A 27,177-nucleotide genomic window follows, 5' to 3' on the forward strand; every position below is an offset into this window, starting at 1 on the left:
GGAACAAGAAAAAGTCACAATAAAATGCATACACCCACATTTCATCCATTCACCCACTCTCCCATCAGAAGTGTATTCCTAATGTGTTTGATCTGCAAAGCCTGCAAAGGATGCATCACAATTAATAATAATAGTAATAGTAATAGTAATAATAATAATTTTATTTATACCTAGCCCTTCCTGGCCAGAGCCAGACTCAGGGCAGCTAACACCAGTAAAATTACAGTAAAAACATAATAGGGAAAAAACAATTTAAAATGCAGGATAAAATGCAATTTAAAATGCAGCCTCATTTTTAAAGTGGCCCATAGATCAAAACCACAAGGGAGGGAAAAATAAGGGCCAGACTGAGTCCAAACCAAAGGCCAGGTAGAACAGCTCTGTTTTGCAGGCCCTGCGGAAAGATGTCAAGTCCCACAGGGCCCTAGTCCCTTGTGACAGAGCATTCCACCAAGTCGGGGCCATTACTGAAAAGGCCCTGGCCCTAGTTACCCACAGCCCAACGACCCCTTTACTCTCCCAGTTTTCCTCTGTTGAAAATAAATCAGAGAATTTAAGAGGCAAGGGGCATGGAACTCTGCAAACTAAGCCCCTGCCTACATGCCTTTTGTAAATGCTCCTCTTTCTCTCAAACACACACACCCCTCTCTATCCAGCTATAGAAGCTGCCATATTTTCACTCTGTGGTTCTTCTTTCTACTGCTTACTGGCAGCTGAAGTGGCCCCTACTGGAGCCTAGGCAACTGGGAGAGGGGGACAGCACAGGGAAAAGGAGCATAACGTGGAAGGTGTGCAGTACTTGATTATTTGGGTCGCCCACAGAAACATTAAGAAAAGTATCATTTCCAATAAATAACTGCATCACTCGCTTCAAGACTCCTGAGGCCTCAGTCTGAGCATCACTGTTCTGATGAGGGTGCTGCCCTTCGAAAAGGATTGCAAGAAGACCCCTGAGAACATGAAAACATTGAGAAGAAAATCCCCAGGTTGTAGCCCAAGAAAAATGTAAAGGTATTTTTGTATGCCACAAAGACACTCCCGACATAAAGAGGGGGTGGGGTTGCGGGCTCACACCCCCAACTACAATCTCGCGGGGCTGGCGTCAGCCCCGCGGGACTCAGGGATTCCCCTAGCTCATCAATATTCATCACCCTCATCGCCAGCCAATCGGCTGGCGCTGGGGGCGGGCTTACCAGGTGCACTTAAGGTCAGGGCAGCCCTGCCTCGCCCCTTTTCTTTCTTACAGCAGCTGCGGTTTCCCACCCACCCGCCCTCTAGGTTTGCATTCGGACTTTGCTATGGGCTTCGGCTGGTCGCCGCAAGGGGCCTGGTAGGAGTTTTTCCATTTGGCTAATTGGCTATATTTTGAAGCCACTTGGTTTTTTCGCCCACCTCGTAGCAAAACGTCACAACTCCTGGTTTTGGCGGTTAGGCATTGGCCGGGGGTATTGTTATGCAAATGAAGTCGGGGGGGAGGAACGCCATCACCTCCCCCAAATCTTGATGGGTAGTTCGTTAAAGGACTCCGGGGGGCGTCGCCTCGTCCGAAACCTACGGAGGCTAGGGCCTAAAGCGCGCCCCCGAGCGGTAACCCCTTGGGGAGCGCCCAGGGATGTGCATCTCGGGGGCTCCCCCTGTTGGTGCTTAACCCTTCCCGGTTAGACCGGATAGTCTGTTAGGGCCAATGCCTAAAAGCCAATACCGCTCTTACCTGTAATCAATAAAGTTGTGGCCATTTTCGCCCATTAACCTTAATTCTGGTGTCCGGTGTCTTTATTTACTCCATCTGTGGGAGGGGGCGGGTATCGCCACGCAACTGCTGCACAAATTTTAATAGCCAAGAAATGGAAAACACAAGAATTACCAACTGTGGAAGAATGGCAGATGAAGATGATGGACTTCGTGGAGCTAGCTGACCTCACTGGAAGAATCCACGACCAGAAAGATGAGGAACATCAAGAAGATTGGAAGAAATTTAAAGACTATTTGAATAAATATTGTAACATTCAAAACTAGAAGTTACCTGAAAGTACCAATTAGGCCTAGGATTAAATTAGGATTTAATTAACTAAATGAGATTTAGAAGGTTAAGAAAAGTTAAGAAATTTGACCATAACTGGAATATTGTTTTTGAATAATGATATTGGAAAACTGCTACATTTAGTTACAAAGAAATTCAGATGGGAGGGACCAGAGGAAATCATGTAATATGCTTATGAGGTTGGAAGTTTAATTAATTATTAATTTGTATTGTGTTTATGTGTCTGTTGTTCTAACTTTTCTTGTTATTTGCTTTATTTGTTTTATTTCTATTTTTACTTTACTTTTATTTGTTTTACAGTATGTGTTATATTTGTAAGAAACCTAATAAATATTATGGGAGGGGGGGGGAGAAAATCCCCAGGTTGTAGCCTTATTGAATAGAAAAAAAAAACCCCAACACAATGACGGCCTGATGTCCCTTGGCTTGGGTGCATGAAAAACTGATCAGGAGGTTAGAGAATGTTGTTTGTATGGAGGACAAAAGGAGCACAACCTATTCCCAGTCCCAAAACACTCCATCACCTCAACACCACACATTCAAAGCAATATTTTAGCATTCATGGCTTCCCCAAAAGAATCCTGGGAACGGTAGTTTAAAGGTTCTGACAGCTGTTAAAAAGGTAAAGGGACCCCTGACCATTAGGTCCAGTCGTGGCCGACTCTGGGGTTGCAGCACTCATCTCGCTTTATTGGCCGAGGGAGCCAGCGTAAAGCTTCTGGGTCATGTGGCCAGCATGACTAAGCCACTTCTGGCGAACCAGAGCAGTGCACGGAAACGCCGTTTACCTTCCCGCCGGAGGGGTACCTATTTATCTACTTGCACTTTGACGTGCAATTCCCAGCCCCCTAACAAACTACAGTCTTCAGGATTTTTTGGGAGGGAGCTGTTCAAGTGGTACAAGAATGATTTATATGTATGTGAATACAGATGTAATGAGGCAATTGTGATGAATACAGGTCAGAAGAGAAAATTGCTGCCTGATTCCAAATTCTCGCTATGAAGACACACAGATTTATGGGAAACTGAATCTCTTTTCTGATTTTGGGTGCTCTTGTACCAACACCAGTCTTGCTATAACTGTTTAAAAAGGTCTCTAATATCTTAGGTATGTTATATTTTAGATATGCATTTTAAAAACAGCATTTATTATTTTTGAAGGCACTAAAAGAACCACCCCAACCTCTCTTCCCCTGTCCCTCCCGCCTTACCCTTTGCAATTTGTCACAAAAGAGTTTAATGAAATAGGACACAGCGAAGCCAGGCGCAGAACTGCTACTCTGCCGCATTATGTGCTCATATCATGCTAAGAGTCCACTCCTTTTTTAATAATGGGCCACCACATCTCCCAAATTCTCAGGCCATTCTGTGAAAACTGTGCCCCTATACCTTGAGCATCAGGAAAGAGATTTGTGGGAGCCTTTTGGTTACGCCAGCTTCGTAGAGGCAGAATATGTTTTTAGCCTGCATCACGTGGTCCCCAGTTGCAGCCGGCTCAGTGATCCGTGCTGGTGACAGCATCTTCAGGGTAGCTACAGGAGCTGCTGGCCATATTCTGTCAAGCTAGCATAGAGAAGATGCTGCGTTGAAACAAAGAATGCTTCTGACAAGGATACTCCATTTTGACTGCATCCCCATCTGCCCAGTATGGACTTGGGTGACTTCTCCTCAAACAGAAACTGCAAGAAGGGTGCAGAAGTGAACATAGGTAAATCGGAAGCTGCCTTGTATAGAATCTGCCCATGCTGCCTGACTGTAGCTCTCAGTGGTAGCAGACCAGGGGTCTTTCCCAGGCCTTCTTGAAGAGGCCAAGGATTGGAACTGCAACCTTATTCATGCAAAGCACATGCTCATACCTTCCAACATTTCTCCGATGAAAAGAGGGACGTCCTATTCCATAATAATAACAATTTTATTATTTATACCACACCCATCTGACATATATAAAAACATAATAAAACATTAAACATTTTTTAAAAAACCTTTCCTATACAGGACTGCCTTCAGATGTTTTCTAAAGGTTGCATAGTTACGTACCTCCTTGGCTCAGGGGTTGCATAACTCCATACCCACCAGCATTTCTCCAATTAAAATAGGGACATCCTAAAGAAAAGAGGGACATTCTGGGATCAAATCAGAAACCGAGACGGCTTCTGTAAATCTAGGACTGTCCCTGGAAAATAGGGACACCTGGAGGGTCTGCAATGCTCCATCATGGTTGTAAAAGTGCCCTGGAACAGAGATCTGGAAATGTATTATCAGGCTCCAGAATAGGGATTTTCTGGGGTCTCCAGTGAGCACTGGGGGTAGAAAGTGTGAGGATCCTTGCACTACAATATGTGGTTATGGCTTAGGTGACTTGAAAGAATATTAAAAGGGGGGATAATTCTAAGAATTTGTCTATAAACAGCCAGGATAGCTGCAAAGAAGCATTATACCTCTACATACCAAATTGGGGGCGGGGGGGGGAATTTTGCACAAAGCTTTCAGACTCTGCTTCTGGATTTCCACTGCTGGGGAAATGTTGCTGAACCAACTGGATCTTTAGTCAGATACATCAGGACTCTTTTTATGTAAATTCCAGCAGAAGGACATAGCATCATTACCGGATCCCAAAGAGAAATGGCTCACTTGGGATCTGAGTCCCTAAAGGATTGTGCAAGCTGAAAAAGAAGAGTTTGAATGTATGTCTGCAAAGACTTACATTGGTTTCATAGTACCATGGCAATGGCCAGAGGAAGAATGACTACTGGGAGAAGTACAGACAAAAGAAGAAGAAGAAGAAGAAGAAGAAGAAGAAGAAGAAGAAGAAGAAGAAGAAGAAGAAGAAGAAGAATAGTAGTAGTAGTAGTAGTAGTAGTAGTAGTAGTAGTAGTTTGGATTTGATATCCTGCTTTATCACAACCCGAAGGAATCTCAAAGCAGCTAACATTCTCCTTTCCCTTCCTCCCCCAAAACAAACACTCTATGAGGTTAGTGGGGCTGAGAGACGTCAAAGAAGTGTGACTAGCCCAAGGTCACCCAGCAGCTGCATGTGGAGAAGTGGAGACGGTTCACCAGATTACGAGTCTACCGCTCTTGACCACTACACCACACTGCCATGGTGTATCTGCAGCAGCCCTACCAGATGCTTTCATTTGCCCCAGTTGCAACAGAACATGTTTCTCCCACATCTGTCTCTACAGCCATAGCAGGCACTGTAACTCTCCAACAATCTGACTTCACCTCCAAAGGCGCACTCCTCCATTGTCTCCCAAGACAGACAGATACCAACCACCTTGCCATCTCCATGAGGAAGCTAGATACTGACGTTCTGTGAGCAGAAAATCTCTTAAAGATAAGTTCCAGCACCTTTGCCAATCTATAACTCCCAAGAACCTTGGAGAAACCCATGGCGTCCACATTTCTGCTTTCCCCGTGCCTAGAAAGCATGGGTCCGAGCAGTTTTCTGTTTGCCCCACTGCTTTCCCCAGGAAAACACGCTTTTTAGCGCTGAATCAGAGCAAACACCAATCCATGAAAAACCTGATTGACATTTGCTCCAATTCAGCAGTAAAGGTTGGGACCTTCTTTTCCCGGGACAAAGAAGTGGGACAAGGGGAAGTCTAGATGAACCCTTAAACTGGTATAAAAATCAGTGCAATTTTCTACTGAAAGCATGCTGAGTGTAAGAAGAGTAAGTACCATTTTTTAGTGGGTTGGTCCAAAATTAGTTGTCCTTTCTGGGCTGATGACCAAGGTGAAGCCCCCACATTCCCAAATATTCTACAAAAAAAGAGCAAGAACCACAAGGTTTTAGGTCTGAAACCAGTGGTCCTAATTGCAATCAACAGAGCAATCTTTACAAATATAGCTGGAAGCAAACCCTACTGAGTTTCCAAGGTGAGGGGTATAGGATTGCAGCCTCATATTCCACTGATAAGCTCCCCACTCACAACAAGACAAGTAAGGTAGACAGAGTTTGGGATGCCGGATTTGAGGCACCTGGGTGGTGCCCCAGGATTCAAAGGAGATTAGTGTCCTTGATAGGCCCAACACATCGCTAAAACCTTCAGCATTCACAGGAACCAATGGACCAAAAATTTGACTCATCTGTGCTAAAGAATGCATCTCTGTGACAGGTACATAATGTGGAACTCATCAAGAGAGGGGAGCAAGCTTAATCTTGACCCGGGGCAGGAAGAACTAGGAAACTCAAAAAGAGGAAAAAGGAAGAGGTAATTGTCCAATTCAAGCTCAGTCTCTTCTAACCCCTGCAGCAATGTTGGTCTCTGTTTCCACCAATTTGTTTTTGTGGGGATGGGGAGGCAAAGAGGGAGAGACTGTGCTTCATGAGAAAGTAAAAAAAATATACCCCTTCCTTTCTTCCCTGGATCAAAGATAGAGGATACAGCTCCCATTCTGGGAAGGGTTTAATCTGTAAATTATAACCTTCTCAGTTTGTTACAGTCAAAAGAACTACTGGATGGAAAGAGAAGGCAGAAGGTAGACAGAAAGATACCGTACTTTGCAATGGCAACGGCAAAATACTTTGAGCAGCTTAGACACCGTTTCTGTGCTGGATGGTCCAAAGGAATCAATCCTACAAGAGCCAAGCTCTAAAATATTATAGCTCTTGTCCTTGGGTTGGGTATTATTATTATTATTAAGCTAAATTATCTCTGTTCTAAAGGAGATTGCTAGGAGCTAGTCAACAGATTTATGAAACACCTTTTCTCAGAGTGCCTGTTGAGTGGCTGCAATTAGCAACCAGATGTTCATGTTGAAACATTTCCAATAGATATTCCCTTTGGGGTTTTAAGAAAAGGTGAAAACCCCACTAAGCTAAAATGTTGTTGTTGTTGTTGCTGCTGCTGCTGCTGTTGAGACTTCTGATCTAAATTTGTTAAGATAACTATTAAATGGATAACCTGAATCAACATTAAGGCTGTGAAAACCACATATATTTTAAAGCACCCGCACAAGAATCCTGAGAATTGTAGTTTGCCCCTAACAGAGCTACCGTTCCCAGCACCCTTAACAAACTACAGTTCCCAGGATTCTTGGGGTGGGGAGAATGTGTAAGCATGCTTTAAATATATGGTCTGCAAACAGCTGTAGGCTTAGGAAGAGCAATAGTGAAACACTGACAATTCTCTAAATAACACTAAATTTCTGGCAATATCAGCAATTCAAAGATTCTGAAGAAAATAGTTTTCTTTGATATAACATTAGAAAGTTCTGAATATTATCCTTGCCTGGGAAATGATCTATAATGAATTGGGGAAAAAATGTTTAAATTACTTTCCCAAAAAAACCAGAGTTGGGGATAATTCGGACTGAAATCCCCAGAAAAAGTTATTTATGTATGCAACAACTGAGGTTGGTGTTTTGTAAGCCCAAAAATGGAAAGCCCAACCGAAGGATGGCAACTTAAGTGACAGAATATGCACAACTTGAAGACTTAACATATAGAATAAGAGAACAAGAAGAACATACGTTTAAAGAAGATTGGAAAACGTTTATTGAATATATGGAAAATAATTGTGTACAGCTGAAAATGATGGCAGCATTAAGATAAATTCAACAGTGCAAATACGTTTTGGTGGATGTAATAAACTGAAAACTGATTGGTATCATTTTTGTAAAATATGCGGGGATTTAAGATATGTAAAATGAACCATGGAAAGAGAAGAAGGGAAGTCATTGATATCTTAAGGATGTAAAATGAACATTTGAAATTGTAAAACAGAAAATTTAATAATATATATATATATATGAAAAAGAATACTATCCTTGCCTGGACAGCAGGGTTTATTCCCCTAGTCTCCTAAATCATCTCTTTAGGCAAGGTCATTTGATGCACAATGGCTAGGCAAAGCAGCTCAAAACTCATTTTTGCCAAACACCATCACATATGCTCCTAGTTACAACTTCATCTTTGTGGACTTTGCTGCAAAATTTCCGAAAATGCTGGAGGGTGAATATCTGGAAGCATGGTTAATTCCGACAGCATTATGCAGAAAACAAAGTCATATTGTATAACAAGACAGAAGAATTATGCTAATCCCCCTAGATCTGCTGCTCCACAGAAGAAGTCTGCCCAAATTGCTACAGGAGAGTTTCTGATTCAACAGGAGCAGAGAGTGGGGGACTGGTTGAGGAACGTAGGACTGAATTTTAAGGTCCCAAGCCTTTGTTTCTTTCTCTCCCCAGCCCCCTTCTCATGGACCGAGCTGCTTGTGTGAATGCTCAGTCACGTGTCCAGAGGCTGACGTTCTGGGAAACCTCAGAAGGTAGAAAATATTCCTTCCACCTGCAGCAGAAGTTTAGAATCATTGAATATTAGAGGTGAAAGAAGCAATCTAGTACAACCTCCTGAATGCTGGAATCACAGCCACACTGCTTCATTTCCAGTTGGTGCACATCCTGTAACTTCCTGCTGAAATCCCATAATTTTCATGCCACAAATATTGGTGGGTGAGGTTAAGGTAAGGTGGTTGTTCTGATTTAGCTGCACTGTAGACCCTCTGGACAGCAATGTCATGGTTACACTGGGGAAGCATCACAGAACAACTAATAAAATAGAATACAGTGGTACCTCGGGTTACATACGCTTCAGGTTACATACATTTCAGGTTACAGCCTCTGCTAACCCAGAAATAGTGCTTCAGGTTAAGAACTTTGCTTCAGGATGAGAACAGAAATCGTGCTCCGGCGGTGCGCCAGCAGCAGGAGGCCCCATTAGCTAAAGTAGTGCTTCAGGTTAAGAACAGTTTCAGGTTAAGTACGGACCTCCGGAACGAATTAAGTACTTAACACGAGGTACCACTGTAATGAATCCACCAAGAACATGTTGCAGAATACACCTGTAATAAAATACACCTCTTCTTCAGAATACACCTCTTCTTCAAGCATAATCATCAGTACATAGCTTGGTTACAAGTGATGAAAATGTGTGCAGCAACTACTAACGTAACCTTGCAAACAGCCCGTTGACAACATTGTATAAGCTTCTGACTTTGCAGATAGCCGTTTATTCTGCACTGCACATTTGGAAGGTTGAAAAAGCAATATTACCTTCTCAGAATAAATGGTTGGGTGCGAAACACTGGGGGGGGGGAATGGTTTTAGCCGAAATAAGGTCAAGCAAAAATATCATCTAGTATTGAAGAACTAGGTTATATAAATGACAGTTTTGTCTAATATTAAGAAGACTGTTTTTATGTACACTGCTTACAGATGCAAAACATTGTAGTATAGAAATGTGTAATGTGAAAATAAATTTAAAAGTGCCCCTGAAAGGAGTGGGGGAACAAGGAAGTTTTTTGCCTTCTTGGAGAAAGGGAACAGTTCATTATTAGACGTGGGAAAACAACAAGCAGGAATTGAGAATGTTTCAACATTACAATCAAAATATGTTGACAAAGAAAACAGATCTGGGACACTTTGATCCAATTCTATGCTAGTAAACTTTAAAAGATTTATTCTGCAATGGTGTGTAAACTTACTTGAGAGTAATTCCCACTGGGTTCAGTAGGGCTTCCTTTTGGAAAAAAAAACTGCATAATTATCCCCATATGATAATTCATTAGGCTTTATGGCAAACCCTAAAATTTATATTAATCAGATAAAGTTTCAAATCAGTTCAAGCCTTTCGCACACACAAAATTAAGGAAACACAAACCTGTAATATTTCCCACTGTAATTTTATCACAAATTAACCTTCAATGCTGTTTTATATCCAAAGGAATTGTGGTTTGTTTGTCTTTTGCCCTGCTCTGTTTCAGACAATGAATGTCTACAATTATGGACACTCATTTCTGTAAATGAGTAAGGAAACTGATAATACTGGGAGCCAAACTGACAACTTTCTTACATGATTAAAATGCACGGGCATGGGGGGGGCGGGGGGAGAATGCATGCCCGATATGTTTCATGCCATCTTCACATCTTGTGATAGTGAACTCTGGAGAAGATATGGGATTGTGTATCTAAAAATTATGTACTAGTGCATGCAACATGACTTTCCTGCCCTCTTCACCCACAACAGCCCCTTGAAACTGGTCCCCAAAGCCACTCCTGGGGGGGTCGAGGGACCCTTAGGAAAGGCCTGTGAGAAAAGCTACAGCACAAGAGCAGAACCTCTCAAAAGCAAGCAGAGCTCCCACTCATGCAAGCTACCGCTAGCTAATTTTCTCTCTTTCCTTCCATTACAGCTCCTGAGGTTTCATCCAGGCCTTTTCTGAGCATCTCCTTCCCAATGGCCAGGGGCAGCCATTCTCATTCATATATATATATATATATATATATATATATATATATATATGAGAGAGATATGAGATATATATATACGATATGATAATATATATATATAGATGCTCAGAAAAGGCCTGGAAAAAGAGGCACCACTGTATCAATACACTGATATACATAAAAATATGTGGTTTATTATTATTAATATTATTTTTTGAGCTGCCTGGTTGCATTTCATTGGAATATCTCCTTAATATATGGTAAAATCTGTTCTTTTTTCCTTGATCTTGCTAAAGGAAAAGCTTCTTTGTTTCTTTAAAAAAAAGCTTTATAAGCAATGACAATTTTTCAATCATTGCAATTCAGCGTGTTTTCATATACTAGATATTACGCACAAACACAATTCTGCTACCTTACTATTCTAACCAATGGGTTCTTAAGCTTGTATACCAATGCAGCAAATTAATCTGGCCTGGTTAAAGACACAAGGGTTATCTACTTTGTTCCTTTCATTCATTTAGTGCGCATTTTATATTAATTTGTTAAACGATGTCATTGGACCCTTGTTGCATAGTCAATTTCTGCAGATTTCTCTAGCTTTCTTGAGAAAGGCTGATTAGATCAGCAACGTTATTTCAAACACGCATGCACCACTGGTCTAAATGCAAGGACATCAATATCGCTTTCTGCAATGTGCCCCATGCCTCTTCAGTCCTTTCAGCAACCACAGCACAGCACATTGCAAACTTTTATATATGGACATGCCCCTATATAATCATCCTGATCAAAAAGATCAGAAGAACAGGAGACTGATGGATACATCCTGCTGCTGTATCCATGATTGGTGTATAAACCAGGGGTGGCACATAGCTCTCTGTTGGGGAAAATATAGGTTTCCAGAGGCATCGTCAGATTGCTGAATTCATATCCCCTCCTCTCCGCCCGGCATACTGTTCCTGTATTTGGACACTTAGCACAGCAAATCAGTGCTTGAAAATACGTTATTATACATACAGACTAGAGAAAAGGAACCCAAAGCTATTTTTCAATTTTAAAGAAATTATAAAAGAAAACCACACTTTGTTTCTTTTGTGTGTGTGATAAAATACAGACCTTTTGTTCAAATGTAAGACTATCTTTTAAAATGCGCTCACCACAAATCATTCCCCCCCCCCAGCAAAGGTCATTAATGCTATACTGTGGTCTTTTTAAATAAGTTTTTAAAAATCTAATACAACAAAAGGGGAAATTCCCCCATTTTGAATTTGTCATTTCAGCAGGGGGAAATGTGCATTCCTTGCCCCCCCCCCAAGGTTATGTTGCAGGTTATGTTCTTTTCTTTTCTTCCAAAGATCTGGGGTATCTGTTTTTCTGATATGCTTCCCGACAACAAGCGAGCAAAGAGGAAACCAAAGCAAACAGGACCTGGCAAATATTTCCAGATATATTATCTCAGCAATGGTTCCGCATCCCAGGAATATGAGGAAAGGCTGCTCCATGTGAGACAAGGGCGGGCGGCATGGATTACATTTCAGATTATTCGAGAAATTAAAGCGATCCATGCGAGACAGCTGACATGCAACACTGCCAGTGAAAAATAGCGCCGTCCAAAAGGGCCCAAATGAAGAAGATGGTTGACTTTCTTAGACTCGGTGATCTTATAAATAGGCACACACGTATACAACAACTGGACAGATCTGAGCAAAATGAGCACAGAAAGAGGGATGGGGGGAGAGATTTTTATTTCGCTTTCTCTATGTCACGTATATGCAATACACGTACACTGTTCAGAATGGCAACTGCCTCTCCAGACTAACAAGTACAGCAAGGAGATGGACCGAAATCTCATATCATAAAAGCCATATCAACCACACAAGCGAAAGCTAAAGGTGGTACTGGTGCAAAACCTGCTAAACAATCCCCTATTGGCACATGTATGGGGGCAGAAATGTGCACTGCAGCTCCTTAGACGCTGCTCTTTCAGCAGTGCCTATCTGGCCACCAAAAGCAGAGGAATCCAAAACGGACCCCAAGATCCCAAGCCGTTTAATCGTGTTCTTGCCACCCGTGCTTTATCACCTCCCAGGTTTTTGTGCACACACGCACATATACACGCACTAATCCATGCTGCGGAATTGCATTCCATCCCAGGCCAAGCAATCAATAAATAATTGCAATTACCATCACCAATGTATAACAGCCCCCACCACAAAAAAAGCCCAGGAAATGCCGCAAAGTGCTCCGGAGCTGCAGAGAAATCAGGAGAGCAAAGGGTAAACTGGGGGCCCTTGTCTGCTTTCGTTTTGATTTCTCTAGCAGGACTAGAACCTGCGTTTAGCCCAACAAAAGCCCCACTCAAACCCTACTTGTAATCAAGATGTGGGGAAAGACTGAGAGCGTATGAATGTGTTTTCCACAAAAGAGGATTCTGGAAAACAAGGGTGCATCAAAAGTGACAATGCTCACTTTGTTTTATGAGGAAAGCATGTTATTAAATGGAGGGACATAAAGGCAGTCAATGAATTCCTGTGCTCCTCGTCGCAGAATTCTTTTTGTCCGTGCTAGGGGAAAAAACAGATATTTCCCATATATTCCACCTTAGATTTTTTATTTTTTAAAAACTGAATTCATCCTAGATGAGGCAAAAATGGTGCATTTCTAAATCTGGCCTGGATTATTAAATTAATATTTGATCTGATTTTAGTTTAGAATCATGCATAAACAGCAGTTATTTTTAAAGATGCTGCACACATTTTTTTTTTTTTTTTTGGCAATTGAATCATTTCCTCACCCTGTTTCATTCTATCATGCAGACTGTGCCCTGAATTAATATGCTAGCTTAAAGCCTAAGAAAATGGGAAGAGGAATAAGGCAGAGTGCAGAAAGGAAAGGGGACAAGGATCCAAAATATGGGGGGGACGGGGACGAAAAGGAAAACAGAAGAGAATGGATTCTGACGATAGCGTCCAATGTGCTCACAACATCACTTAGGACCAACGGAAACACCCACAAACATATGTGAGCCGCTTAATTTTTTTAGTCGATCTGAACATGCAGACTTGATCTAACCAATATTCTCACCTGTACTTGGATCAAAACTCCACTGCACCCTGCAATCCATCGCCTTGCAAAAGGCTTTTTAAGGATCTGGCAATTTGCCATCAAAAGTGATGCAGGAACATTCACAAAAGTGATACAAGAAGACAGCGGCCGCTGCCGCCAGTGGGAAAGTCAACTTGGGTTGCCCTTAACATGTAAAGGATGGCTGCGTGAAATGCACAAAAGGTAGGCTCAAGGAGAACATACGCATCTTAGAAGTAGGGAACACCTAGGCTTCGCCAAACAGTTCAGGGAATGTCCTGGTTTCAAAAAACTCCGATGGAAGCGCTCTCAACCTCTTCGCAACCGGCTAAAAAACCTCCACCCTCTCTGCCTACAGGATGCCACTTAAACCTTTCCTAAGGACTCCCCTTGAGCCTTTTTTTTTCTGCCTTGTATAAACACCCCACTCTGGGGGCAATAAGGCGAAGCAGGTGAGGGCACCGATGCCCTCCTGGGCTGCCAAAACCTCTACAATCACACCAACTCGCGCGCGCACACACACGCACACCGGGGGAAAGAAAAAACACTCACCTCCTAAATTCACACGACACTGCTTTCCATTGGGATGGCGGGGTTGGAGAGGAGGAGAGGGGACAGAGACACATGCAATCGGCACAGTTTTCATCCAAAAGCAGGAGGCGGTGGGAAGAAAGTTGCGCGGCACTCACCTAGCAGCATCGCAACGGAGCTTGGAGAGCTGGCCGCTTCTTCGGGTTCGCCAAGGCGCCGCTGTGTGCTGCTGCTGCTTCGCCGAGACGCGCGGCGCGCAACTGCTGCGCCAGCGCGCCACCCCCCGCCGACCACTGCCTCCCCCCTTGAGCCGATACACTTACACCTCAATTAAAAGCTTAACGCTCGGCTGATCAGTGCCCTAAAGGAGGGAACGGCAGCCACGCTTTCCCAGTCGCTGGCCCAAGCAGGACAGATGGAAAAATTAGCCTCCGTAACTGCTCTCAGCAGAGGTCCGCGCAAACAAAGATGAGGCATTAACATCGAAATTGGATGGTGGGGTGGGGTGGGGGGGAAGCGTGCGGGAGGGGGGCGGGAGATGAAAGAGGAAGGGGGGTTCAGAAAACACCCACCACTCTTTTAGCTTCTTTGAAAGGCGAAAGAAGACGCAGACAGTATTCTTTCGCCACTAAAACAAACCTGGCTAAGAAACGCTGCCAAAAGCAAAACGAAAACAAAAACCAACAACTTTCAGCCACGCACGCACACTCAAAAGACTTCATATGACCTTGTTATTTTTAAAAAGCATTCACTGACACTTCAGTTCAACTGGACAGCAGTTAACAGCTGTTGATGGCCTTCCTTCCCCATCTGAAAGCTCAACTTGCTCATCCTTTTGTTGTTGTTTTAATGACTGGAGATCATGTGGCAATGAGTTCCGCTGCGTAATTGGGCAGCAGTGCCTTTGAGCCAATGGCCCACGTGAGAACTGATGACATCCCACAGAATAACCAAATGTCTATTCAGCCATGGGCTTCGTGGGTGGCCTTGGGGATGTTTCTCCCACACCTGGAACCTCATTTCTCCCTCAATTTGTAAAATGGAAATACTGAAGAGTTTGGAGAACTAAAAAGTCCCCACACTGTTTAGTGATATTTTGGTTAGCCTAATATATGTATATACGTATATATACGTATATATACGTGTATATATATATATATATATATATATATATATACATACACACACACACACACACACACACATATATATGTGTATATATATATGTATATGTATGGAAGTGAGAGCTGGACCATAAAGAAGGCTGATTGCCGAAGAATTGATGCTTTTGAATTATGGTGCTGGAGGAGACTCTTGAGAGTCCCATGGACTGCAAGAAGCTATCCATTCTTAAGGAAATCAGCCCTGAGAGCTCACTGGAAGGACAGATCCTGAAGCTGAGGCTCCAATACTTTGGCCACCTCATGAGAAGAGAAGACTCCCTGGAAAAGACCCTGATGTTGGGAAAGATGGAGGGCACAAGGAGAAGGGGACGACAGAGGACGAGATGGCTGGATAGTGTTCTCGAAACTACCAGCATGAGTTTGACCAAACTGCGGGAGGCAGTGGAAGACAGGAGTGCCTGGCGTGCTCTGGTCCATGGGGTCACAAAGAGTCGGACACGACTAAACAACAACAACAACAATATAGGTATTGCTCTAATATGGGCTTTGGAACTTTCACAGGGTTGATCCAAGGATGAATGAGAGGAGAGCCCAAGAGCACTTTGCACATTCAATTTTGTATGAAATTATATAATTTCAGGTCAGGTCAGGTCACAACAGTCAATGGACTGTTGTTTGAAAATGTAACCAAGCAGAGAGTCAACTTGGCACAGCAAATGGAGCTTTAGATGTGGTAGAATAAGATCTGGGTTCAAATCTCTGCTCTGCCTTAATGCTCACTGAGGTCACATTTACATCACGTTTAAAGCACATGGTTTCCTCTGAAGACTATTGGGAGCTGTAGTTTACTCCCCAGCCCCCACAGAACTACAGTTCCCAGGATTATTTGTGGAAAGCCATGTGTTTTAAATGGATGGTGTGGATGCAACTTCAGAGACCTTGGGCAAATCACTGTAACCTCACACCTGTTAGGATTATACGGGATATCCCTCAGTTTGCACCACTCCTAATGGTGTTGCCAAATCCACCCCTTTATTTATTTTTTCACGTAGAAACAAAGGACTGCCATTTTCTCCTACTGCACTTGGGGTAAAAATCTGCTGAGTCCCCAGGGCGGCCTACACCGAGAGAGACCACTCTTGTGCAAGAATACACAGGGTCATAGTTGGAAGGGACCTTGAGGATCATCTAGAATAGAATAGAATTTATTATTTACTCCTCGCCCATCTGGCTGGGTTTCCCAGTCACTCTGGGCGGCTTCCAACAAAGTATTAAAATACAGTAGTCTGTTGAACATTAAAAGCTTCTCTAAAGAGGGCTGCCTTCAGATGTCTTCTAAAAATCTGGTAGTTGTTCTTCTCTTTGACATCTGGTGGGAGGGCGTTCCACGGGGCGGGTGCCACTACCGAGAAGGCCCTCTGCCTGGTTCCCTGTAACTTGGCTTCTTGCAGTGAGGGAACTGCCAAAAGGCCCTCGGCACTGGACCTCAGTGTCCGGGCAGAACAATGGGGATGGAGACGCTCCTTCAGGTATACTGGACCGAGGTCATTTAGGGCTTTCAAGGTCAGCACCAACACTTTGAATTGTGCTCGGAAATGCACTGGGAGCCAATGTAGGTCTTTCAAGACCGGTGTTATGTGGTCTCGGCGGCGGCTCCCAATAGCAGTCCAACCTCTTGCAATGCAGGAATATGCACTTGTTTCACACAGGGATTGAACCTGCAACCTTGGCATTATCAGCACCATGAGCTAGCCAACTGAGCTATCCAGCTGCTGCTGTGGTGTCTCTGAAACATGGAGGTCCTGCCTAGCCACCCACACAGTTATTGTCATGATTCCAATGTGTTATATAGAACAAATGACAAAAGGAATGTTTTTAAACACACAGCATCCTAAGGACCACTTTGTTAAAAGGTTTGTAATAGTAGCAGGTTTGTGGGTGGAGAGGTGGAGCAGTGTTAACACGGGGGCTTAAGAAGCTCCTACCAGGGCCTGGAACCTGGAATATGTGCTCCACCAATGAGTCACTGATCTTGTTCCTGGGCCTTTAACACTAACCTGACATGCACAGGTAAACCTTTCCCCAACCGTCGACCTGTCTCCATGCCAGGAAAAGCATCACCTGCTATATCAGGATGGTGGTAAAGTAAAGGTAAAGAAACCCCTGACCATTAGGTCCAGTCGCGACCGACTCTGGGGTTGCGGCGCTCATCTCGCTTTATTGGCCAAGGGAGCCGGCATACAGCTTCCAGGTCATGTGGCCAGCATGACTAAGCCGCTTCTGGCGAACCAGAGCAGCGCACGGAAACACCGTTTACCTTCCCGCCGGAGCGGTACCTATTTATCTACTTTCACTTTGACATGCTTTCAAACTGCTAGGTTGGCAGGAGCAGGGACCAAGCAATGGGAGCTCACCCCGTCGCGGGGATTCGAACCACCGACCTTCTGATCAGCAAGTCCTAGGCTCTGTGGTTTAACCCACAGCACCACCCGCATCCCCAGGATGGTGGTACTAAACGCCAAAGTGTGACTAAAGGTGCTGTGTCCAAGCTTTGCCAGCAAACCTTGCCCTGTAGCACCCTGCTTGGAACAGTCCTACCAGTGGGGCAAGGAAACTGGAAACATATCTAGATGCTAAACCTATCAAGAGACCTAAAATAGTATCTGAAAATATGGCGTCTGGTTGGGTTGTGCGTGTTTCTGTTGAGTATCACTGAAGCGTACATAAGCACCTTGCATACGGTTCTTTTATTTTAACTGCTGCTCAGAAATGCCTGCTGCGAAGTCCCTGCTGTCTGTCCGTCTATCCGTCCACATACTTTCTTAAGACCTCTCTAACAAATCTGGAGGAGACTGACTGACTGACTGACTGATCCATTCTGGAGAGGAAAAAGAAGTAATTTTGGTAGACCTAATTCTAGGGTCAACCAAGATCACTAGCTTCCCCAAGCAAATTTTCTTCGCTTAGTCATTCCAGGGGCCATAGGAAGGGGAGCAGGTTGATCGGGAAGAAGATTAGGACCCAAATTAATAAAGCTGAAAGAAATGTCTCTCTTCCTCTCCCTGCTCTCCCCCCCCTCCCTGCCTTTTGCTGGCTCTGTAACTGGAGAATCAGCAATCAGAATAAAGACTCAGGTGTTGAACCAGGGTGGGGGCAGGGAGAGGGAGATATGCTATCTTTCATCATGGAAAGGGCAAGGAATCAGTCTCTGCTTTCTAAAAGCGGATACAAACTTATGCACAGAATTGCTGTTTTGGGGGGAAAAATATGGCTGCAGACAGAGAAAATATAGAGTAGAAATCAAGAGGTCTGGCCCTGTCTTTCATTCTCACATGCTCCGCATTCTGATTCAGAAACACTATCCTCATGCTAAATATTAAAGCTGTCAATCAAATCAATTAAGTGCTTTGCGGCGCAATGCTAACCATGTCTACTCAGAAGTAAATGGTACTGAGTCTAACAAGGCTTAGTCCCTGGTATGTGGGGCATTTGAGTCGCTCAGTGCTTGTACACAGTAGACCCCCCAGTAGAGGCATTCCTGCCTTCTAGAATGCCTCTTCCAAGATGATTGTTATAATACCTGCTTTCTTTCTTTCTTTCTTTCTTTCTTTCTTTCTTTCTTTCTTTCTTTCTTTAAAGGTAAAGGCAAAGGTACCCCTGCCCGTACGGGCCAGTCTTGCCAGACTCTAGGGTTGTGCGCTCATCTCACTCTAGAGGCCAGGAGCCAGCGCTGTCCGCAGACACTTCCGGGTCACGTGGCCAGTGTGACAAGCTGCATCTGGCGAGCCAGCGCAACACACGGAACGCTGTTTACCTTCCCGCCGGTAAGCGGTCCCTATTTATCTACTTGCACCCGGGGGTGCTTTCGAACTGCTAGGTTGGCAGGCGCTGGGACCAAGCGACGGGAGCACACCCCGCCGCGGTGATTCGAACTGCCGACCTTTCGATCGGCAAGTCCTAGGCACTGAGGCTTTTACCCACAGCGCCACCCGCGTCCCCTATTTATTTATTTATTTATAAATAAATAAATCTTCTTCCAGATTACCGTATTTTTCGCTCTATAAGACGCACCAGACCATAAGATGCGCCTAGTTTTTGGAGGAGGAAAACAAGAAAAAAATTATTCTGAATCCCAGAAGCCAGAACAGCAAGAGGGATTGCTGCGCAGCGAAAGCAGCAATCCCTCTTGCTGTTCTGGCTTCTGGGATAGCTGCGCAGCCTGCATTCGCTCCATAAGATGCACACACATTTCCCCTTACTTTTTAGGAGGGAAAAAGTGAGTCTTATAGACCAAAAAATACGGTAATCAGGATGCACCTCTCTAACTAAATAAAATATTGTTCAACTGCAATCCTGTACATGCTTACTGGGAAGTAAGATTCATTGTCTACAGTGGGACTTAATTCCAAGTAAGCATGCTCAGGAAGGACAGTGTTCCATAGAGTTAATAACCTAATCTAACCAATCAGTTGAACATGCTTCTGCGAACGGATCTGCTGTACCCAGGGCTTCAAAGAGTTCTGTACAGCACAACTGGGAAAAGGGAGCATCAGAGAGGGCACAAAATGCTAAGGGAATTCTTAACAGCTTGAAATCTTGAGTGTTAGGAAGTGCAAAACCTACTGAACAAAAATGCAGTGTTTGATAGCAAACACACACACACACACACACACACACACACACACACACACACAGATTTTTCCTTTTTGCTTAGCTGTTTAAAAAGTCAAGGAAAGGAAAGTAATATCTTCTTAGATTTAAAATACATATGAGCATAAGCAAATAAGGCACTGCTCTCAGATTGGGGGGGGGAGGCTTTCTTTTTAAATAGAAGCATTGACTTCTCTGTTATCAGATGAAAACCACTGGTCCATCCAGTGTCCCCTTCCCCTAATCAGGCAGCCGCCCAACCAGCTAACGGATGTGGATGCCGAGCAGGTTGCTGAAAGGCAAACATTCCTTGGCTATGAATGAATTACCTGTGCTGTTAAGACAGAGGCAACCTGCAAGAAGTCAGGCACGACCAGTCTCTAGCTCAGTGAGAACGTCTATTCTATATTGTGCTTTCTATTATTAATTGGCACGATGGACTCCCGCCCAACACCACAGTTGTAAAACTAGCATATCAAAGCTACGATTTGTCATCAGCTTCTGCTGTTGTGAATGGTCCCTGTGGTTAACTTGTATACATTTGAGCTTTGTCTAAAAATGTCACAGACCTACTGTGCCTCTTCTTTTTCTTTTGATGCTACTGTTTCAGAACTCACACTCCATACACAGTCGTGCCTTGGAAGTCAAACGGAATCCGTTCCGGAAGTCCGTCCGACTTCCAAAATGTTTGGAAACCAAAGCCTGGGCTTCTGATTGGTTGGTGGGGTTCGGGTGCCAAAACGTTTGAGAATTAAGCTATTCAAAAACCAAGGTACAACCTGTATGTATTCTTATTTATTAGTAAGGTAAAGGTAAAGAGAACCCTGATCATTAGGTCCAGTCGTGGCCGACTCTGGGGTTGCGGCGCTCATCTCGCTTTATTGGCCAAGGGAGCCGGCATACAGCTTCCGGGTCATGTGGCCAGCATGACTAAGCCGCTTCTGGCGAACCAGAGCAGCGCACGGAAACACCGTTTACCTTCCCGCCGGAGCGGTACCTATTTATCTACTTGCACTTTGACGTGCTTTCGAACTGCTAGGTTGGCAGGAGCAGGGACCGAGCAATGGGAGCTCACCCCGTCGTGGGGATTCGAATCACTGACCTTCTGAGCAGCAAGTCCTAGGCTCTGTGGTTTAACCCACAGTGCCACCCGCGTCCCTTATTTATTATTACTATTTATTAAATTTGCATCCTGCCCTTCATCCACAGGTCTCAGCATAAAAATACAAGGCAAAAAGCACAAAATAAATAGTCGTAATAAGAACGAAAACAAACCAATAATGCCCCCTCCACACACACACACACACCACAGAATCATAGAGCTGGAAGGGACCGCAAGGGTCATCTAGTCCAACCCCCTGCAATGCAGGAATCTCAGCTAAAGCATCCATGACAGACGTCCACCATCTGCTTAAAAACCTCCAAGGAAAAAGAGTTCACAACCTCCCAAGGGAGACCTTTCCACTGTTGAACAGTTATAGTATATTGTAGTATTAATATTTTATATAATAGTATCATATTAATATTATATTAATACACACACACACTAGAACCTTCCTTGGTTCACCTACAAGTTTGATTCAGCATCCCTGCAACAATAATCAGAAGTTCTATCCTCGTAGGTATAGCCCGTTTTATTGCTTCCAGATGAACACGGCTGGCGGATTTGTGATGAACATCTGCTCACTTGCCCCTTGAATAGTGTCCAGGTTTTGCCCTTTAAATTGGTAATTTTCTCTTCCTGCAATTGAGGGTGGGGAGAGACTTTCCTGGTTTCCTCAAATTCTTTTATTTCCGTCGCTTATAACGAAATAGTATGATTGCTATTTATAAACGGACAAACAATGAGGAAACTGCCCTCTGTGGCAGCAGAAACTGACATTTTTGCCCTAATGTCAGTTTCAGCTGCTGACAGCTCAGTCAGCAGAGGAGAGTTTTCCAAACTGTGTGTCACGACACGTTAATGTGCTGGCTGCAGCGTGTAGGTGTGTCGCGAGAATGCTCCTCCTGGGGCAGGAAAGGGGTTAGTTTAACCTCCGGTTTGCTAGTAAAACTGAATTACTGTGTCGCGAAATGATGCATGTCTAAAAAGCGTGTCACGGTGGTGCTGTGGGTTAAACCACAGAGCCTAGGACTTGCCGATCAGAAGGCCGGCAGATTCAAACCCCCGCGACGGGGTGAGCTCCCGTTGCTCGGTCCCTGCTCCTGCCAACCTAGCAGTTCGAAAGCACGTCAAAGTGCAAGCAGATAAATAGGTACCGCTCCGGCAGGAAGGTAAACAGTGTTTCCGTGCGCTGCTCTGGTTCGCCAGAAGCGGCTTAGTCCTGCTGGCCACATGACCCGGAAGCTGTACGCTGGCTCCCTCAGCCAATAAAGCAAGATGAGCGCCGCAACCCCAGAGTCGGCCACGACTGGACCTAATGGTCAGGGGTCCCTTTACCTTTACCTAACATGAAAAGTTTGGAAAGCTCTGCAGTAGAGCATGAGACTCTTAATGTCAGGTTGTGGGTTTGAGCCCCATCTTGGGCAAAGAAATCCTGCACTGCAGGGGTTGGACTAGATGACCCATGGTCCCTTCCAACTTTGCAATTATATGATTTTATGAATAAAACCACTAATTTCCCCAGCAGTGCTCACCTGGAACCAGCTGTGTTTGTCAAGAAGGAGAAACAGGCTGAATCAAGAAGTGTTCAATAGCCATAATAGTGCTGTCCTTTCCACACTAGACAGCTGGTGTCACAATTTTGTTTTATTATGTACAAAACAACTGTTAAGTAATCGTGAATGTGGGGTGGCTGGGCGGAACGCGGGAGGACAACTCCGGACTGCAACAAAAAATACTGGACTGCAACAGCTTGACAATATTGTCTGGATGCTCTGTAAAAAGTGAGTTAACAAAGGACAATCGTTTCAGAGAAAAGGGCTGGTGTGGAAGCAACTGAACAGCCACAGTGCTCTTGGCTGTTTTTGTTGCAACAAGCACAACTACTCCTTGGGGATTTGTTCTATATTCAAAACACATTTAATGGTAATATGCATACCCCAATTATAAAGTAAGATGGACATTTCTGCCCTCTTATTTTTTAAGACTCCTTTCCTCACCATATAATTTGCTATCATGCTGATCAAATTCGTTGAACTTATCCCCTTCCTAAATGCATTTCCTAGTATTTTTGTGTGCATTTCTTGGGAAGAAAGCAGAGAGCTTGCCTGTTCCTCAACTCCACGTGTGTTCCATTAATATGGAGGCAGTGTCCTTCCACCCCAAAGGCCGTGAGATGAGCTCTGGCTGCATTTCACACAGTGACAATGCTATACAAATGTTAAAATAGTAATAAGCATCCATAAAAAGAACTCCACTCAGGTATGTGCAAGCGTAGAGGCAACTAGAGCCTTTCAGGGTAACACTGGTGCAGAGAGCAAGTAATAATTTAATCCAGGTTAACAGCTACAAAACCTGATCCGTACACAAACAAGCTCTGCCAGAAAAGGCCCTCTCCTCTATAAGAAACCAAGTTGAGATGCCGCCTTCATATCCACACAGAAAGACAAACGGCTCTGATCTAAGTGTGTGTAATTAGCACTCATTATAATCACACTAGCCCTTAACAGGTATCAAGGGTCAGTTAAGCAAGGGGCTTTTTAATCCATCGCATTTCAATGGTATCTGCTCTGCTGAACAGGTTGGCATGGAAACCGCTCGGGATGATAACCGATTTCCATTCCATTAGCTAGGCAAGAAGTAGGCTGCTCCCCCAAAGCACTTCTCTATGGTCTGTAGATTCTTAATAGATTCCTAAGCAAACTGATGACAATGTTCTTTCTTTTTTTCCTTCAAAGAGAGGGTTCTAGTCCTCATGATCCTAAGGGAAAATGAATGTGTGGGTGTGAGAGAGAACGGTTCTGCTTAACAAAAAGCAGTTTTTATTACGTTCTTTATTAAGTGGAATACATCCGCTATCTATAATCTGTGGTTTTTTTAAAAAATTCCACACTGAAATCTGGTACCTCGGCTGCGTCCAATTGGTTTTCTTCCCTCCTTTCCTCTGGACCATCATGGACTGCTACAGTTAAAGGCAGGATGCCAGGCAATGTGGAGTTTTGCCCAAAACAAAATTTCCCTTGTTAAGCATGTACACATCTGAAGTAGCTACACACCGATTCCTTTGCATGTATGCTCACAACAAACTGGCAGATCATGGCTTGCCTGGCAGCTTCTGACTGATTTTGAAGCCAGGCGCTATTCTCCTATTTTTAGATGTTACTGTCTGTGTGTCACAGAGCGCTCACCTGTGTTTGATGGCATGACCTACAGAGATGGGGGGCTGAGTTAACCAAAACACCTTAAGGGACCACGCGATCAATTCCACAAGGCTGATCTTGTTTTCATATACCACTTGCATCTTTGTGTCTTCTAACATGACATTCCCAGTTCTAGAAGTGTTCTCCCCTACTTCAATCTGTTTGGCTCCCCTGCGTCAGTCCCTTTTCAGGATCAAGTAGTATGCACTCGTTATGCTAAACAAACAAATAAATTGCAAGGCAAGAAAAGTGAATTCTGCAACCCATATAAATTAAGCAACGTTATCATATTTACATGGTATTTGCACAATTTATTCCGGGTTGCTAATCAAGAGGAGATGTCTGTGCAAAAGACAGAGGCCCCACTCCAAACTAATGGAAATCTTACTCCGGAGCTTTCCAAACTTTACATGTTGGTTTCACACTTTTTAGATATGCATCATTCCGCGACTAGCAAACCAGAGGGGAAACTAACCCCTTTCCAGCACCGGAAGGATCGCAGGGAGCATTCGCATGACACTACTCCACAATGCAGCCAACACACTAAAGTGTCGCAACACACAGTTTTGGAAAGCTCTGTTTTACTCAAGTCAGCTCTTTGGCTGAAATTTCAGCAGCCACGACCATACTTTCTTTGCTGCCTGAATTTTTTAATTAAAAATAAATAACCAAGGTGGGATTCTCGGGAAGCTGAATTCCATGCCCTCCATCACTTTCTGCAGGTTTATTTGTTTTGTTTTTGTTTTTGTTTTGTTTTGTGGAATGAGAGCATATTCCCAGCCCTCTCCATACTCACTCTTCCCGGAGTCCTTCCAGAGTGTGCCTAATGGACTTATTTGCTCCTTTGGTATCTCATGAAGGATACTTTATGCCACAATATTCTGAAATAAAGTGACACTCATGCGTAAGGTTTCCCTGTCCACTAGCATTTCCCCCCCTCTCCAGATGTTACACACGAGCTTTTCTTTCCTTACGTCCGTTCTGAGGAGCTGTATCCAATCAGCACCCATCCATCATTTACCCTTCACAAATCACTTAAGGTTTTAAAGGTGATGAATAGCTGCTTGAAGGCTGACATTCTAACCACAGTTTTCCAGCACATATGCAGAAAGAAGGAAACTATTTATAGGAAGGATTCACATTATCTCTCAAGTCTCCCTAACACCATCCCTGCTAGAAAGCTGCTGTAGCACGGTGGCTCAGAAACTGAACCATGAACCAAAACGTTCCTGATTCAAATCTCACCCCCGCCATGAACATAACTGATTGTCGTAGACAAGCCACTCTTTCTTAGCTGCAATGCTCTATCCCAATATACAATATCCTCCAGATATTGCTAGCTTACAACTACCATCATTCCTAGCCAAAATAGCTGGGGCTGATGGCATGGGATAACCAGCCTCATAAAACCAACATGTTTAATTCTAATTAATGCATGAAAGGGTTAATGCCATAGAGTAAGCTGCCCTGCCAGGCTTAGCTAGGTCACTCCCAGTTTAACTACGCACTCTGTGGAAAATTTATTCGTCTGTCCTGAATCTTTCAACATTCATATTCACAGATGGCCCTGGGTTCTAGTACAAGAGAGAGGAGAAAACACTTCCCCTTATTCGTTTTCTCCAAGCCATATATAACCTTATACACACAGTTACAGATAGGTAGCCGTGTTGGTCTGCCATAGTCAAAACAAAAAAAATTTTTTTTCCTTCCAGTAGCACCTTAAAGACCAACTAAGTTAGTTCTTGGTATGAGCTTTTGTGTGCATGCACACTTCTTCAGATACAGATACACATACAGATTCTTCAGATACAGATTCTTCAGATACAGATACAGATACAGATTCAGATACAGATTCTTCAGTGTATCTGAAGAAGTGTGCATGCACACGAAAGCTCATACCAAGAACTAACTTAGTTGGTCTTTAAGGTGCTACTGGAAGGGAAATTTTTTTTTCTTATACACACAGTTATCATGGGCCATTATTACTTGCATTTCTTTCAAATAAAAAGCCCCAGATGTTGTAACCTTCCGAAACAGTAGAGTTGCTGCAGCCCTTTGATTATTTGGGTTGCTTTTTTCTGAAGCTTTTCCAGCTCCACGATATCCGTTTTTGAGGCATAGAGACCAGAACTACCCAAAGTATTCCAAGAATGGTCTCACCATGGATTTGTATAATGGCATTGTGATATTGGCAGTTTTAATTTAAATCCCTTTCCTAATGACCCCTAACATTGAATTCACCTTTGTCACAGCTGCTGCACGTTGGCTCAATATCTTCATCAAGCTTTCTACTCTGACGTTCCCGGTCAGTCACTGCCAGTTCAGAAATGAGCATTTATGCCCCAATATATCACTGTACTCTTGTTTACACTGAATTGCATTTGTCATTTTACTGCCCATTCAACCAGTCTGGAGAGATCCTTTCGGAACTCCTCACAATCCCTTTCTGTATAAACCATCTTTGTTCAAGATGGTACTAAAAGCAAACTTTGCTACTTCATTGTTTATCCGTGACTCCAGGTAATTTATGAACTAGTTAAAAAGCACAGATCCCAGTATGGTCCTTGGGAGACTCTACTTTCTGCATTCCTCAATTGGGAGAACTGTCCATTTATTGCTAGGGCTCTCCAGATGTCCTTTTTTATTGTAGATTTCTGATTATTTGTGCTCATGATAGTATTAGGGTGATTATAAGCTTTCAGTACTATTTCCAGTCAGTCCATGTCCCATTCCTATAACTGAATTGGAATTCCTATAACTTTTAATATCACAGATGTTCTAAGGGGTGGGGAGGTTGTCCCGCTTTTGTTGCACTATAGAGCATATATCATACTCCAGACAGCAATAATATGATAGCACCGGGGAAGCGCCGTGGAACAACTAATGAAGTAGAATGATGGGTGGAGAGTCAAGTATAAATCTACCAGAAGCACACAATTATTGATGCATATTATAATGATTGCATCAATGGCATTTTGTAGAATGTACTCTTTAAAAAGCAGAAACATCACCTTGCCGACAAAGGTCCGTATAGTTAAAGCTATGGTTTTCCCAGTAGTGATGTATGGAAGTGAGAGCTGGACCATAAAGAAGGCTGATTGCCGAAGAATTGATGCTTTTGAATTATGGTGCTGGAGGAGACTCTTGAGAGTCCCATGGACTGGAAGAAGATCAAACCTATCCATTCTTAAGGAAATCAGCCCTGAGTGCTCA

The 27,177-nt window shown here is 43.7% G+C and overlaps 2 protein-coding genes across 12 annotated transcripts in view; one reads left to right on the forward strand and one right to left on the reverse strand.

Annotated features, from left to right (window-relative positions):
- NKIRAS2 (NFKB inhibitor interacting Ras like 2) overlaps positions 1-27,177 on the forward strand; it is a 272,510-nt gene that overhangs the window by 73,146 nt on the left and 172,187 nt on the right. The gene's annotated exons all lie outside the window — the stretch shown is intronic.
- The window catches only part of ZNF385C (zinc finger protein 385C), a 154,683-nt gene that overhangs the window by 53,821 nt on the left and 73,685 nt on the right, over positions 1-27,177 (reverse strand). The window contains exon 1 of one of the 11 annotated variants that reach the window (XM_083582953.1): positions 14,047-14,160. The exons of 9 other annotated variants lie outside the window; for them this stretch is intronic. In XM_083582953.1, coding sequence (XP_083439079.1) covers positions 14,047-14,056 — 10 coding nt within the window. In that variant the 5' untranslated portion in view covers positions 14,057-14,160. Of the gene's footprint in view, positions 1-13,909; positions 14,017-14,046; positions 14,161-27,177 lie in introns of those variants that run through there. One more of the 11 variants, XM_083582952.1, reaches the window with a different exon arrangement.

Source organism: Podarcis filfolensis (assembly GCF_964270895.1).
Source record: "Podarcis filfolensis genome assembly, chromosome: 13".
Lineage (NCBI taxonomy): Eukaryota > Metazoa > Chordata > Lepidosauria > Squamata > Lacertidae > Podarcis > Podarcis filfolensis.